Raw genomic sequence first — 13164 nt, 5'->3', positions numbered from 1 at the left:
ATTTTAATCAATCTGATCACAAGTCAGGGCCCTAGACTCATTCTTCCCACCAGCTGGACTGGTGAGACTAAATTTCTCAGTTGGTCGCATCCTTTCTTTTTTTATATAAGTCATAATGGCCTTACATGTTTATGTATCGGTCTCTTAATTTGCTGGATTTGCATTAATGTAAAGACTGACAGTGACTAAAAGCTTGATATATACTAAATATTTTAATCTCTTTCCAAAGAGCATACATATACATAGTTATATATTTAACATATATAAATGAATTACTGCGATGGGTGTTATTATTTTATTAAAGGTCTCGTTCTTCGCGATTCCATCTTTCAAACTTTAGTTAGTGTGTAATGTTGCTGTTGTAGCATAAATAATACCTGTAAAATTATAAAGCTCAAAGTTCAATGCCAATCGAGATATTTAATTTAACAGAAGTTCCCTTTCAAAGCCTACAGCGATCGGCCGGTTTGGACGACACCGCTGCACTTCCTGCTGTGATGACGTCACTAGAACCGTTTGTTGACTAAAGCGCCGCCCACAAGAACACGCAAAATAGGGGGCGTGGTCTCGCTGCTCTCCCACGTGGAGAAGAGCGCGCATTCAGCGCTTGCATCTCCCCGTTATGGTAAGAGGCGGGACCTTTCCGGGCAAAGTGCGCTAAGCTGCTGTCCAATCACAACACGGGAAGCGCTGGCCCAATCAGAGCTCGTTACGTGTTTCTGAAGGAGGGACTTCATAGAACAAGCAAATCATCAGGCCGTTTTTAGGACAGAGGAAACAGCGCTGTACAGATAAGTCAATTGTGTGAAAAATACTGTGTTTTTTTGCACGCGAAACATGAACTCATGTAATATTGCACACTGTAAACATAATCAAAGCTTCGAAAACACGCGAAGAACAGTACCTTTAATGTATTTTTTCCATGGTGATGCGTCATGCTTGTCACGTGACATACCGCAGCCACAATAGTGCTGTATGGCAGCTCTATCACTTTGATTTTGTTTCGTTAAATATTCACAAACTTGTTGGCTATATCATCAACTACCTGATATCAAATACATGTTAGTCAATGTGTTTTGGCTGTTGAAAAACCTTTATAAGGATCATGTTAGTTAATCTATAGAACACGATGGGCCGGGCACTGCCATTTTAGTTTAGTTTAGTCAATTTATCCACTTCTCCTGAAATACATGAAAGTAAGTGGCTAGTGAACTGGGAGAAGAGCAGAGTAAACTTTATAGTTACTTACACATTGTGTATCTGATATTCATATATTTTTAACGGATTGTTGTTGCCGCTTCCGTAGACATCAGTGTGTATTTTACAAACTTTAATGTATTGTTTTGCTAGTATTTGTGTATTTAAATGTCTGAATCCTAAAATAAATCTCAAGTCGGGAGTCCGATTGACAGGCGATCTGATCATAATCTGTCTGCATTCATATGTATATTTTGTCAGCTTATTTCATCCGTTAGATCGAACGAGCTGAAAAAGCCCATACATTGACCCTCCCCTCGAAGAAATCAGGACAGAAGTGGATAAAAAGTGGACAAAAGAGACACGGGATTGTGTCTCCGTCGTCTACTTGTGATCCGATCGAACAAAGCGCATCTTAAGGCGTAATCAGGGCCTAAATTATAAGCAGACACTTTAAACATCTGCAGAGTAAGTGCTGTTAAAGACGAAACCCTCCAGCAGCAGAGAAACTGGGTCATGCAGATTGAATCAAATTAGACCGTCGTCTACCTGAATGTTTTTATTGCTCTGCTGTGGCAGTAGGTTGGGCATTTTCTCTCACAGAACCACAGCGATCTGTATCTGCTCACAGGTTTGACATCTGCCATGAAGTTCCCAAGAGTTTGTCACGTATGTTCTCTCAGATTGAGTGGTATTGTGTAGGTGGGAGTGTTGACGGTCACGGGCTGCCACCTAGACCAGCGCCACAGTCGTCTCTGCATGGGGAAATTTACAGAATTATTTTGGATTTTTGCTATTATTCAGTGTGAACATGCAAGGCTAATTAAGGAATCATTTTGCAACAATGCTGTGTTTATATTCACCACTCCTCCGGTCTATTTCGCCCATTGTGGTTTTACTTCTGCAAACATATATTCCGGTTTTAGCATTTCTTGATTATTTTTCCTTCCTCTTTTGTGGTTAGTTCTGAGAACAAATGGCCTAAAATGTAATACATTTGAATCCATTTTTTTTGTGTCTCTTATCTGAAACCCTTTTCAGGTCTTTGAGTCTCAATAATAAGTTGATTCGAGTGTGTTTGATAAGGAGTTGGTGGTAACCAGTGACATAAGCCAACCAGTTCTTGTCATACGCCACTGTTTCTTCAACTTGATAGGATGTCAATGACTCAAATAAAGACGAAATGTCCTTGGAAAATTACATTGAGGGATCAATAAGAAGAAACAGACTCTTTGTTCTGTTGGAGCTTCAGACTGTTTTAAGGTCAAACAACAGGACTCACTTTTATTGAATTGTTGTTAAGACGAGAGATATTTTAATAGTGTCTCTAATATGACTTGGGAGATTTGATTCACTTTTGTGAATCGGTTTGTTTTGATCTCTTTAAAGCCCTTTTCACACTTTTCCGGAACATTGCCGGGTCGCCTTCTGTGTGAAAGCAACCACGTCCCGGGATTGATTACCGAATTGAACCCGGGTCGGGGACCTAGTAACATTGCGGGATTCGACCCGGGACGAGCGCTGTGTGAACAAAAGCCAAAACTAATGCCGCAACGTGTACGTAGTTATCGTGCGACTCCAAGAGCTTGTTTTTTCAATAATAAAACCCTGCAGTGCCAGAAGAGCTCGTCTGTTTTTTAAACGCAGAAAGTGTTCGTATACAAAAGAAACTCAAATTAAACAAGCAGAAATGAGCGCAAACTGGACACAAGTCGAGACCACGGAGCTCCTTACTATCCGCGCTGAAGCTGAGATCGCTCGCCGTTATACGTCACATCAGGATGTCACGTGTCAACTCGACCCGGGACCGTTATGGGTTGTGTGTGAAAGCGCACATATTACGGTATTTCGCTGGCAGTGTGAATGGACCAAATATAGCGGCCCGGGAACAAATGCCGGATCGCATTATCTGTGTATTTGCCAGAATTGCAGTGTGAAAGGGGCTCTAGTGAATCTGTTAAAAAAAAGTGCATTTTGCATTATTACTAAAAATGCTTGTGAGGTCTCATGGTGGCTTTGTTTTTTATTTATATAAGTAAATATTCGTAGTGTAACAATACCCGCATTTCATGTAACGATACTGAACTCACAATACAATATTATTGCAATACTCCAATACATACATAAGTGGTTATTTAATCATGTACTGTTGATTTAAAATGCTACATTTGGGATTACATTGAGGGTGGAACTGAAAAGGCTTGCATTTGGTGCTAGTAAGCCAATGCACAGGACAATGGAGACACCAGATTAAAAATATTCATGATTCTGAAGCTGAAAATACATAATTATTATTATCTGTCACTGACTAGATGTATTTAAAATAATGTAGGCCACTTTTTACTGGTTACATAAGACATTTGGCATTATCAGGATGCAAAAATATTCCCCCATTGCCTTATTATACATTATAGTCAACATAGTTTAATGTAGTACTGACACTAAAACATCTTGAATTGTTTTCTCACAGTAGTTTTCATTTTGGGTGAAATAATACAGACTGTCACTACCCACGATACATTGTAATGCGATATAGTTTGCCATGATAGTGCCATAGTTAAACACCCCTAGTTAAATATTACTGTTTATTGCTATAGATTGTCATATTGGTGCATTTAAATAAAATATTCTTCCATGGTAACTTTTTGAAAAACACTTTTTTATTGTATTTGACTATATTTAACATTTTGAAGTAAATTTACTTCAGTGACCATTTGATCAATATTGGTTCCTTTATTTATTTATTTTGCCATTTCAGAGCAAATGCATGTATTCAGCATTGAATTTTTAGTGATATTATCTGACCTATGTTAAGGTTTGTGCTTTTGTTGACTTAAATTAGCATGCTAAATGTGTTAAATAAACACAAGGGCATTTCGAGATTTCTAAATATTAGGACCAAACTGTTTTTATGAGCTAATATTCCTCCTGGTAGCTGGACTGCCCTCGGCTTTAGTCACTGTTCTCAGACCAGTGCGTCCCTCCACAGCCTTTCACCTGCACCGGCTTTGTGCTTCACTAAGCGCATTGAAGCTTCCTTTGAAGTCTCGCCTGCTACTGTTTTCATTCCCTTTGGTCTCCAGTGTGTGTGTGTGTGTGTGTGTGTGTGTGTGTGTACATGCGGACCATTATCTCTGGCCAGTGTGTTTCAGCCTCAGGCTCTGGATATTTCCCAGCAGTTTGATTCATATTTAGATTCAAGAGGCATGAATGTTGGTTGGTTCAGAACAGAAGCACAGTCTGCCACTTTCTGGTTGTTGTTTGCGTCCCGCTGGAGTGTTAATTTGACAAGATCTCTCTAGATGTCACACACATTGTGTTGACTAGTCAGAAAGCTTTGAATCCTGGTCTTGGTCTGAGACAGGAATAATGACGTTTTCTTTTTTTTAAAATGTTTTTGAAAGCTCTTCTGCCCACCAAAGATGCATTTATCTGATTGGAAAACGGGAATCAGTGTAATATTATTATGAATTCAAATAACTTCTATGTTTTCTATGAGAATATATTGTAAAATGTAATTTATTCCTGAACTTTCAACACTATTACACTGTAAAAAAAAAAAAAAAGTTACAGCCTGAAATATTTGAGTACAATTGACTTGGATGTTTAAGTAATTCCAACTTAAATTATGTTAAACTGACTTTAAAAAATTAGTTGCATCTTGTATAACTTATTAACCTTTCTTAACTTATTTTAATGAGTAAAACAGTGTAAAAACACATGTTGTCATAACTTATTGAACATATAATTTTTTGCAGTGTACTCCAGTCTTCAGTGTCACATGACCCTTCACATTCTAATATGATGATTTGCTCTTAGTTATTATTATTAATGATTGATTCTCAGTTATTAATAATGCTCCTTATTGTCAAAGTTATGCTGCTTAATATTTTTGTGGAAATGTTTTGATTCTTTGATTTTCAAACATTTATTTTAAATGGAGATCTTTTGTAACATAAATGTTCTTTGAATAGTTAATTTAATGCATCCCTGATGATTTTTAATCTTATCCCACATTTTTGAACAGCACTGTATACCAGTTTTTACAAAGATATTAAGCAGTTTTCAACATCAATCATGAATGTTTCATGAGCAGAAAATCATCATATTAGAATGATTTCTGAAGGATCGTGTGACACCGAAGACTAGAATAAAGATGCTGAAAATTCAGGAATAAATTACATTTTACAGTATATTAGAGTAGGAAATTATTATTTTAAAAGGTGAAAGTTTTTCACCCTATTATTGTTTTTACTGCGTTTTCGATTAAATAAATGCGATCTTGGTGAGCATAAGAGACTTCTTTCAAAATCATGAATTATTTCACCAGTAGTATATACACAATAAAAAGCCACGAGGTCAGTCAAAGGGTGTAAATTGAGCCGTATCACGCCACTCTGTTACAATTTCACACACCACAAGGCCTCCTGGACCGTCTCTGCTTTCTCTCCATCGTGTTTTCCCCTCCATGACCTACTTTGCTAATTATAGATCAAAAGTTTCCGCTAGTGAAAGTTTGGTCTGAGCAGTTGACAGGCCATGCGTTGAATCCGGGTCTGTGTGGCACCTGAGGACGCTTATGCTGCTTATTCTCGCCGTGTGTGTGGGCCGTTTGACTGATGGTGTGATAGCCGAGAGAGGCTAGAGAAGAGCAAATTATCTGAAGTACCCGCCTGACGAGTGCCATCAGTGTTTGAGTTTCATAAAAGCCGTGTGTCTGATATTAATGAAATGCTCTGGTGAAATGATGGTAACTGTCAAGAAATTGTCAACAGAATATGTTGTGAAAAAAAACAAAATGTGGTTGGTTGTTTTAAATGCCAGTCTGGTGATCTTTTCCTGTCTAACCCTGCTTCTGAAATGGCATACTGTATAAATATTGGAGGTGCTACATTTGGTTTAAAATGTACATCGTGGAAATAAAAAGTGTTTATATAGTATGAATGTTTGCAAATTCAGTCCACCTTGTGGTCACTAGGGATGTGACGTTGAGGAAATTTTCCCACCAGTTAATCGACACATGACAACAGGGGTAAACCGGTATCACCGGCAGGGGCTTTTAAGTCCCTAATTCGAAACCAAAATTAAAATGCGCACGGCCACTCTGGAGCGGTGCGAAGAAGTGTGAGTGTTTTCAATGAAAATCTTCCATAGGAATGGACTGAAAACGCCGTTGCTTGAATGGTGTGTTCAATAGCCTATTATTCTTAATGAAAAACACAACAACAAAACAATACAATGACAAACTCTCTTAAATAGACGCTTTTACATTTCCTGTTGAAACCAAATCTTCTGCGATCATCTGGTCTGTCAGCTCTTCGTTCTCGTGATGAATGAAATCTGACTCCTGCTGCGTTTGTGCTGCGACTCTCGTGCGGCTCACGCTGTATTGAGCAGACACATTTTTTACAGTCTTTTCTCTCACTGAACTAAATGATTTTATTACTATAAAACAAACGGCGTGGGGGCTGTTTCTTCACTGCCATTCATAAATCCTCTCCTGTGGCCTCATGGGACAGTACATTTTCCATCATATGCGCACTCCAGAATCTCACAGAAAGTAGTAGTTTGAATATATTTTATTTGGACATAGTACTCTGCTGGTGCTGTTTTTTCACACTACTGCTGCGAGAAAAAGTATGTGAACCCCTTGCAGAATCTGTTAAAAGAGAGCATACGAAATGCATGTTATTTTTTATTTTTATTTAGTACTGTCCTGAATAAGCTATTTTACATAATAAAGTGTTTACATATAGTCAAGACAAAAAAAATAGCTGAAATGACCCTGTTCAAAAGTTTACATACCCTTGATTCTTAAAACTGTGTGTGGTTCCCTGATGATCCCTGTCTATTTGTGTGTTTTTTGATGGTTGATCATGAGGGTCTTGCTTGTCCTGCCCAACTTTCTTAAAAAATGTCCTTCAGCTCCTGCCAATTCTCCAGGTTTCCAGCATCTTCTGCATATTTGAACCCTTTCCAACAATGACTGCATTTTGAGATCCATCTTTTCATACTAAAGACGATGGAGGGACTCAAACACAACGATAAAAAAAAGTGTTTAAACATTTACTGATGCTCTTGAAAGAAACACGACACCTTATGTGGGGGTTTCACCGGGGGGTGAAAACTTTTGAACTTCTTGATTTTTTCTTATTTTGTTTAAATATCAATCTTTTCATGTACTACTGTCCTTCGGAGGCAACAGAAGATACTTTACATGTTTTCGGGAATGCAAATTAAATACATTATCTTCAAATTCAAAAAGTTTTCACCCCCTCTTAATGCAGTGGATACATTTAGTAAATTAATCATTATATATGTAAAAAGATGTACAATATCTTATTCAGGAAAGTGCTAAATAAAAAAAATTACACATTTTGTATGAATGCTCTTATTTTGTTAAATTTATTCACATTTTCACAGCTTCTGCAAGGGGTTCACATACTTTTTCTTGCAACTGTATATAGTAGGGAAGTATTTGATTTTGGACGCAGTGCAAGTGTGTGATTCTTTAAAAACAAGAAGTCGTTTTTGACCGAACTATTCCTTTAATTATAATTAAGCTGTTTGACTAGCCTCTATCAGCGATCATAAACAAGCATCATAATGTAATAAATGTGTTTGTGTCCCCGCAGACATGCTGATCTGTGAACAGCGTTGACCGGCGGTCTCTGGAGAAACATGGAGTCTTGTGCCGAGTCTCAGGGCGATCCTGAGAGAGCTCAGGTGAGCACACACACACACACACACACACACACACACACACACACACACACACACACACACACATGTTGGTCTATGTGGTTTACAGGGACTCTCCATAGGCGTAATGGTTTTTATACTGTACAAACCGTATTTTCTATCCCCTTACACTGCCCCTGCCCCTAAACCTACCCATCACAGGAAACATTCTGCATTTTTACTTTCTCAAAAAAACATCATTTAGTATGTTTTTAAGGCCATTTGAATTATGAGGACATTTGATATGTCCTCATAAACCACATTTATAGTGTAATACCCATGTAGTTATACAAATTTGTGTCCTCATAAACTACATAAACAGGCTCACACACACACACATGCATTATGTGAATATAATGAGCCATTAGAGCTCACACACGCATGTATCGGCCTTCACAATGACAAGAACAAAGCTAACACTGACACCAAACACACTTCAAAATCTCCACGTTTTCTCTCCCATTAGCGACTACAAAAGACAGAAACACATCTCAGCTGTCAGTGTTTGAGAGCGAGCCTGTGAATAATGAATAGTATAAATAGCTAATGCATGCTGGGATACTTCTTACTGCCCCAAAATAATATATTCTATAACATATATAAAATAAAATAAACAGGTTTTTTTGCATTGTTAGATTAATTTCATGGTGATCAAGACATTTCAGACCACCTTTTTTATTATTTCTATATTGTGTAAAAATGATTTGTCTTTACCTATAATGATTGTATTGCAATTATATATCTAAAAATGGTAGATTTTATCATGGTAGAATTTGTTGCAGTGACTTTAATGGTAACTAATTCATGTTTTAAAGATTAAAAATCTTCGTTTCAGTACAAAAAAATACTGTTATAGGAATGAGACACTTTTGATTAAAGATTAAATATGAAATGGCACACATTTCACTCTATAATTATATAATAGAATAATTGTCATGAAAATAATTTCACAATGCTTTTGTCCTGAAAAAAAGCACATTCAATTTTGACTGTTGTATTTGTGTTTTTATTGTGTTTCTTGTTGTTTGCTGGTGTGCAGCAAATCATTTCACACACCAGCCTCAGGTGTTACCCAGCATGCACCTCATGAGCCACATTCACTGAAGCACTTTCTCTCACTTTCATTAACCTAAATAAATGTGTGTTGAGCAGGGGATGTGTAGGTGTAGTGTAAGTATTTACTTTATTCATGCGCCACTAAAGCCGTTTGCAGGAACAAGAGCTGTTTGTTTATTGTTCATTTCAGTAAAGTGTGGTTTATATTCTTACGCCTCTAGTTGCTTTACACCTGTCCGAAAATACAGAAAGGTTTAGTGTCCACATTAAGATCAGATCAGAGAAGGACGCCGCTGTGCGCCAGACAATTTTGGCATTTGGTTCTCTGTAAATGAGTTTTAATTGCACCATTGCACACCATTCATTTATTCATTCGTTCATTCACAGAAGCATCGGGTTATTAGCTAATTAATTACATTGTGTTCGCTCCTTATCTCAACGGCCCCTCCTACATCTGAGTACACTGGAGTTCTGGTGGCAGTCATAATAAATATTTATTATTATTATTAATAATATTATTACTATAAATAATCAGTTTTGTACAAAGCAAAACATTTAATGTGAATGAAACGACATGCATCACGTTTCTACTTAAATAAAAATTGCTGATATACTTTCAATTGTACCTTTCTAATAATATAATATAATAATATTGCAGTAATGATAATGAAGTTTTTGCACATTATGGTATTTAAAATTTGGAAATAATGTATCTAATAGTAGTAATATAATAATGTCACAATGCAAAATTGCTAATAATAATAGAAATAAGCTTCATTTTAGATTTTAGGGTATTCAAATAAATACTCTAGATTTTTTGTGAGTTTCACTTTTTTATAATAACGATATAAAATTATAATATAAATCAGTAATAATTTCAGTAATGATGATGACATTTTTTTACATTATGTTAATTAGAATTTAGGGAGGAAATAATGTATATATAATATAATAATAATGTCACAATGCTAATGATTCTAGAAATAGGCTTAATTTTCTGTTATTTCAGGGTGTCATCTAAAAAAAAAGCTTTTAATTATTGGGGGGAAAAATACATTGGACTTTTGTTTTTGCGAGATTCACCCGTATTCTGTTAATTAATCCGATTTTGATTTTATTTTATTTTTAAGAAATAGTTTTTGAACACTTTTCAGTTTTATTGTCATTCCAGTCCTTTGTTCTCTTCAGGCTGTTAATGGGCACAAAATGAAACAATAATTGATTAGCCATGACGCCTAAATTGGTTTGAAAATAAGAATCGACTGGCGTTATGACTCCAATGCTTTGAGTTATAAAGCTCACTCCCTTCTTCCCTGAATCATCTGAACGGAGAGGGGCGTGATGAGCTGTAAAGTTTGGAGGGATGTGAAAATACAGCTACTTTATGACATCTACTGGATAAATCAGTAAACCTTGACCCCAGAGCCAGACCTTATTTCCAGGATCGTTTGTCATACTTTCGATCTGAGCGCTATCCCAAGATGCACTTTTAAACCATTACTGGAGCTCAGATTGTATGTTTGTTGAGTTTCTGTTTACATTAACTGTATGTACATTTAATTTAGATACTCTGTTTCATTTAATTAACATTTTATGAATGTTTGTGGACATTTAAAGGGTTAGTTCACCCAAAAATGAAAATGTGATGCATCCAACATGTTTGTTTCTTCAGTATCACAAATGAAGATTTTTAACTCCAACCGTTGCCGTATAATGCATGTCAATGTTTTTTTTTATATGAGAGCCACTATGAGAGAAAAAACACAGATATATACGAATTCATATAAAACCCTGCGGCTCGTGATGTCTTAAAACACAAAACGATCGCTTTCTGCGAGAAACCAAACAGTATTTGTTTTTGTTTTTTACCTCATAGCAGACAAATCTTATCTAGTGTTCCCGTTCGTCCGGCCTCATTCGACCCATCCGCGCATGCACTAATGAGGCATCTATGTACACATTTCTATGATCACGCCGGGTTTTGACTTTCTTCGACGGAAGTAATGACGGATGGGAACACTATATAAGATTTGTCTGCTATGAGGTAAAAAAAATAACAAATACTGTTTGGTTTCTCGCAGACATCTCGATGTGTTTTAAGACATCAATGTATCATCACGAGCCGCAGGGTTTAATATGGATTCGTATGTCTGTGTTTTTTCTCTCATAGTGGCTCTCATGTAAAAAAAAACATTGACATGCATTATACGGCAGCGGTTGGAGTTAAACATCTTCATTTGTGTTCTACTGAATAAACAAACACACCTACATGTTGAATGGTAAGCAGATAAATGTCACATTTATATATTTGGGTGAACTACCCTTTAAAAGTATGTGAAACACAAACACCACTGAAAGGAAAGCATTTCAAATTGTCATCACGGTTTCATCAGACTGACCCCGTGACCTCGTCTGATGAGTTTATATACGCGCACTGATAAGGAAGCGCAGGATGACGCTGGTGATAATTTTACATCAGATGGAGGAACACAACAACACTGAGTTTGGCAGGAAACCTCTGCTACTAGTTTCCTGTCTTTGGAGAGACTGATGGTAGATGGCACAAACCCTCAGCATCTCCTATCTGACTGCAAAAATCAGCCGTTTGAGGCCGTAAACATAATGCTTGACTAAATACAAACGCACAAACACCAGTGGAAATTGATTTAGAAATTCAGCTGCGTCAGACAAAATAAAAAAGAGCTGTTCTTCAAATAGGTCTCATGTTTATGTAAATGAGAATTCATTAGTTTTTATTAGCATATTGAGAGTAATCACATCTACTGAAGTTTAGGATCTTCAGAGCCCATTATGTATATTTGCTCTGACACTTCTGCTATTTATAGTCTGTCAATATCTCCATATTATGTCACTAATAAGTTACTGAGTACTATGAATATTCAGTAGTGAAGCCAAAGGGTGCTATCACGCACCCGGCGCAAGAGTATTTTTGCTAGTTTCAGCCCGACGCAGTTTTCATTTTTATGTCCAGCGTCACGTTGTTTAAATAGCAAATGCACTTGCGCTCATCTGTTCGCCCATGGGTGTGCTGGTCTGAAAACCAGGTGTGTTCAGGAGTATTGTTGGTGTGTTGCTGTATTGAGGAACTGAAAACGACTGCGGCATTGATCAACAAAAACCTGCTCTAAAGTCAATAGTGCAGTATTTTAGTGTTATTTAAAGGGTGTGTAAGTAATGTGCGCCTGTATGTGCGTACAATCATTTTTAAATATTAAAAATAAAAGATTCCTCTCTGGAGAAGCGTTCAGTCTTTTCACACACACATGTAAATAGGGAATTTTTTAGAAGAAACCACAGTGTTTTTTAAGGGAATGGGAGATGAGACTCTAATTGGTTTATTGTATGTTATGCCCAAAACACACCCATGACTTATTAAGAGAATAGGGACAACTCTAGCGCACCGACTGTTTTATCCGTCGTTAAATTAGCAAAAGTGGATTTGGACACGGCCTAAGTGCACTTGCGCCATGAGCTCAGATCAGTAAAATAGGGCCCAAAGTCTTTAATCACATTCTGAAGTAAAGTGAGGTTTAGTTCAGATTGTAAGTGTTTTCTCAATGTGCTCTTCTATATTTTCTGTAAAGGCCTCGTGAAGCAGTTTATAGCTTGTTGTCAAATGAATGATGAATTATTAATACGCAGATCATGGAAAATGGAAACGAGTCATGATGAGTTGGTGCAATTATCCAGATGTCAACTCAGGCATATTCAGGCTGGTTTGTAAATGAGAAGCTTTTTAGCAAAGTTTGAATGCCGTCTAAGTAAAGGAGGTCATTGAGAACACGTTTAATTTATAAATAAGGTGTTTTAGGTCAACTTTGTGTGTCATGTCAACTGTAGCGTGGCTGTGGGGTAGAAAGTAAACGGCACTGTCATAAATAAACTATTCATACACTACTGTTCACAAGTCTCTTATTCTCACCAAAGCTGCATTTATTTGATTAAAAGTGCAGTAAAAACACCAATATTGTGAAATATTATTACAAATTAAAATAACAGTTTTCTGTTTTGTAATCATTCCTTTGATCAAAGCTGTATTTTCAGCATAATTACTCCAGTCTTCAGAGTCTCATGACCCTTTAGAAATCATTTTAATGTGATGAAGAAACATTTCTGATTATTATCTGTGTTGATAACAGTTGTGTTGCT

At 36.7% G+C, this 13164-nt stretch overlaps 1 protein-coding gene across 3 annotated transcripts in view; it reads left to right on the top strand.

Moving 5' to 3' along the window:
* osbpl8 (oxysterol binding protein-like 8) overlaps positions 1 to 13164 on the top strand; it is a 92861-nt gene that overhangs the window by 19607 nt on the left and 60090 nt on the right. For all 3 annotated transcript variants that reach the window (XM_067426961.1, XM_067426959.1, XM_067426963.1), the window contains exon 2: positions 7833 to 7923. In XM_067426961.1, the coding sequence (XP_067283062.1) occupies positions 7879 to 7923 (45 nt within the window). In that variant the 5' untranslated portion in view covers positions 7833 to 7878. The remainder of the gene's footprint in view (positions 1 to 7832; positions 7924 to 13164) is intronic.

Source organism: Pseudorasbora parva, chromosome 20 (assembly GCF_024679245.1).
Source record: "Pseudorasbora parva isolate DD20220531a chromosome 20, ASM2467924v1, whole genome shotgun sequence".
Taxonomy (NCBI): Eukaryota; Metazoa; Chordata; class Actinopteri; order Cypriniformes; family Gobionidae; genus Pseudorasbora; species Pseudorasbora parva.
The sequence above is the reverse complement of the archived record's forward strand: the minus strand, read 5'-3'. Positions and strand labels throughout refer to the sequence as shown.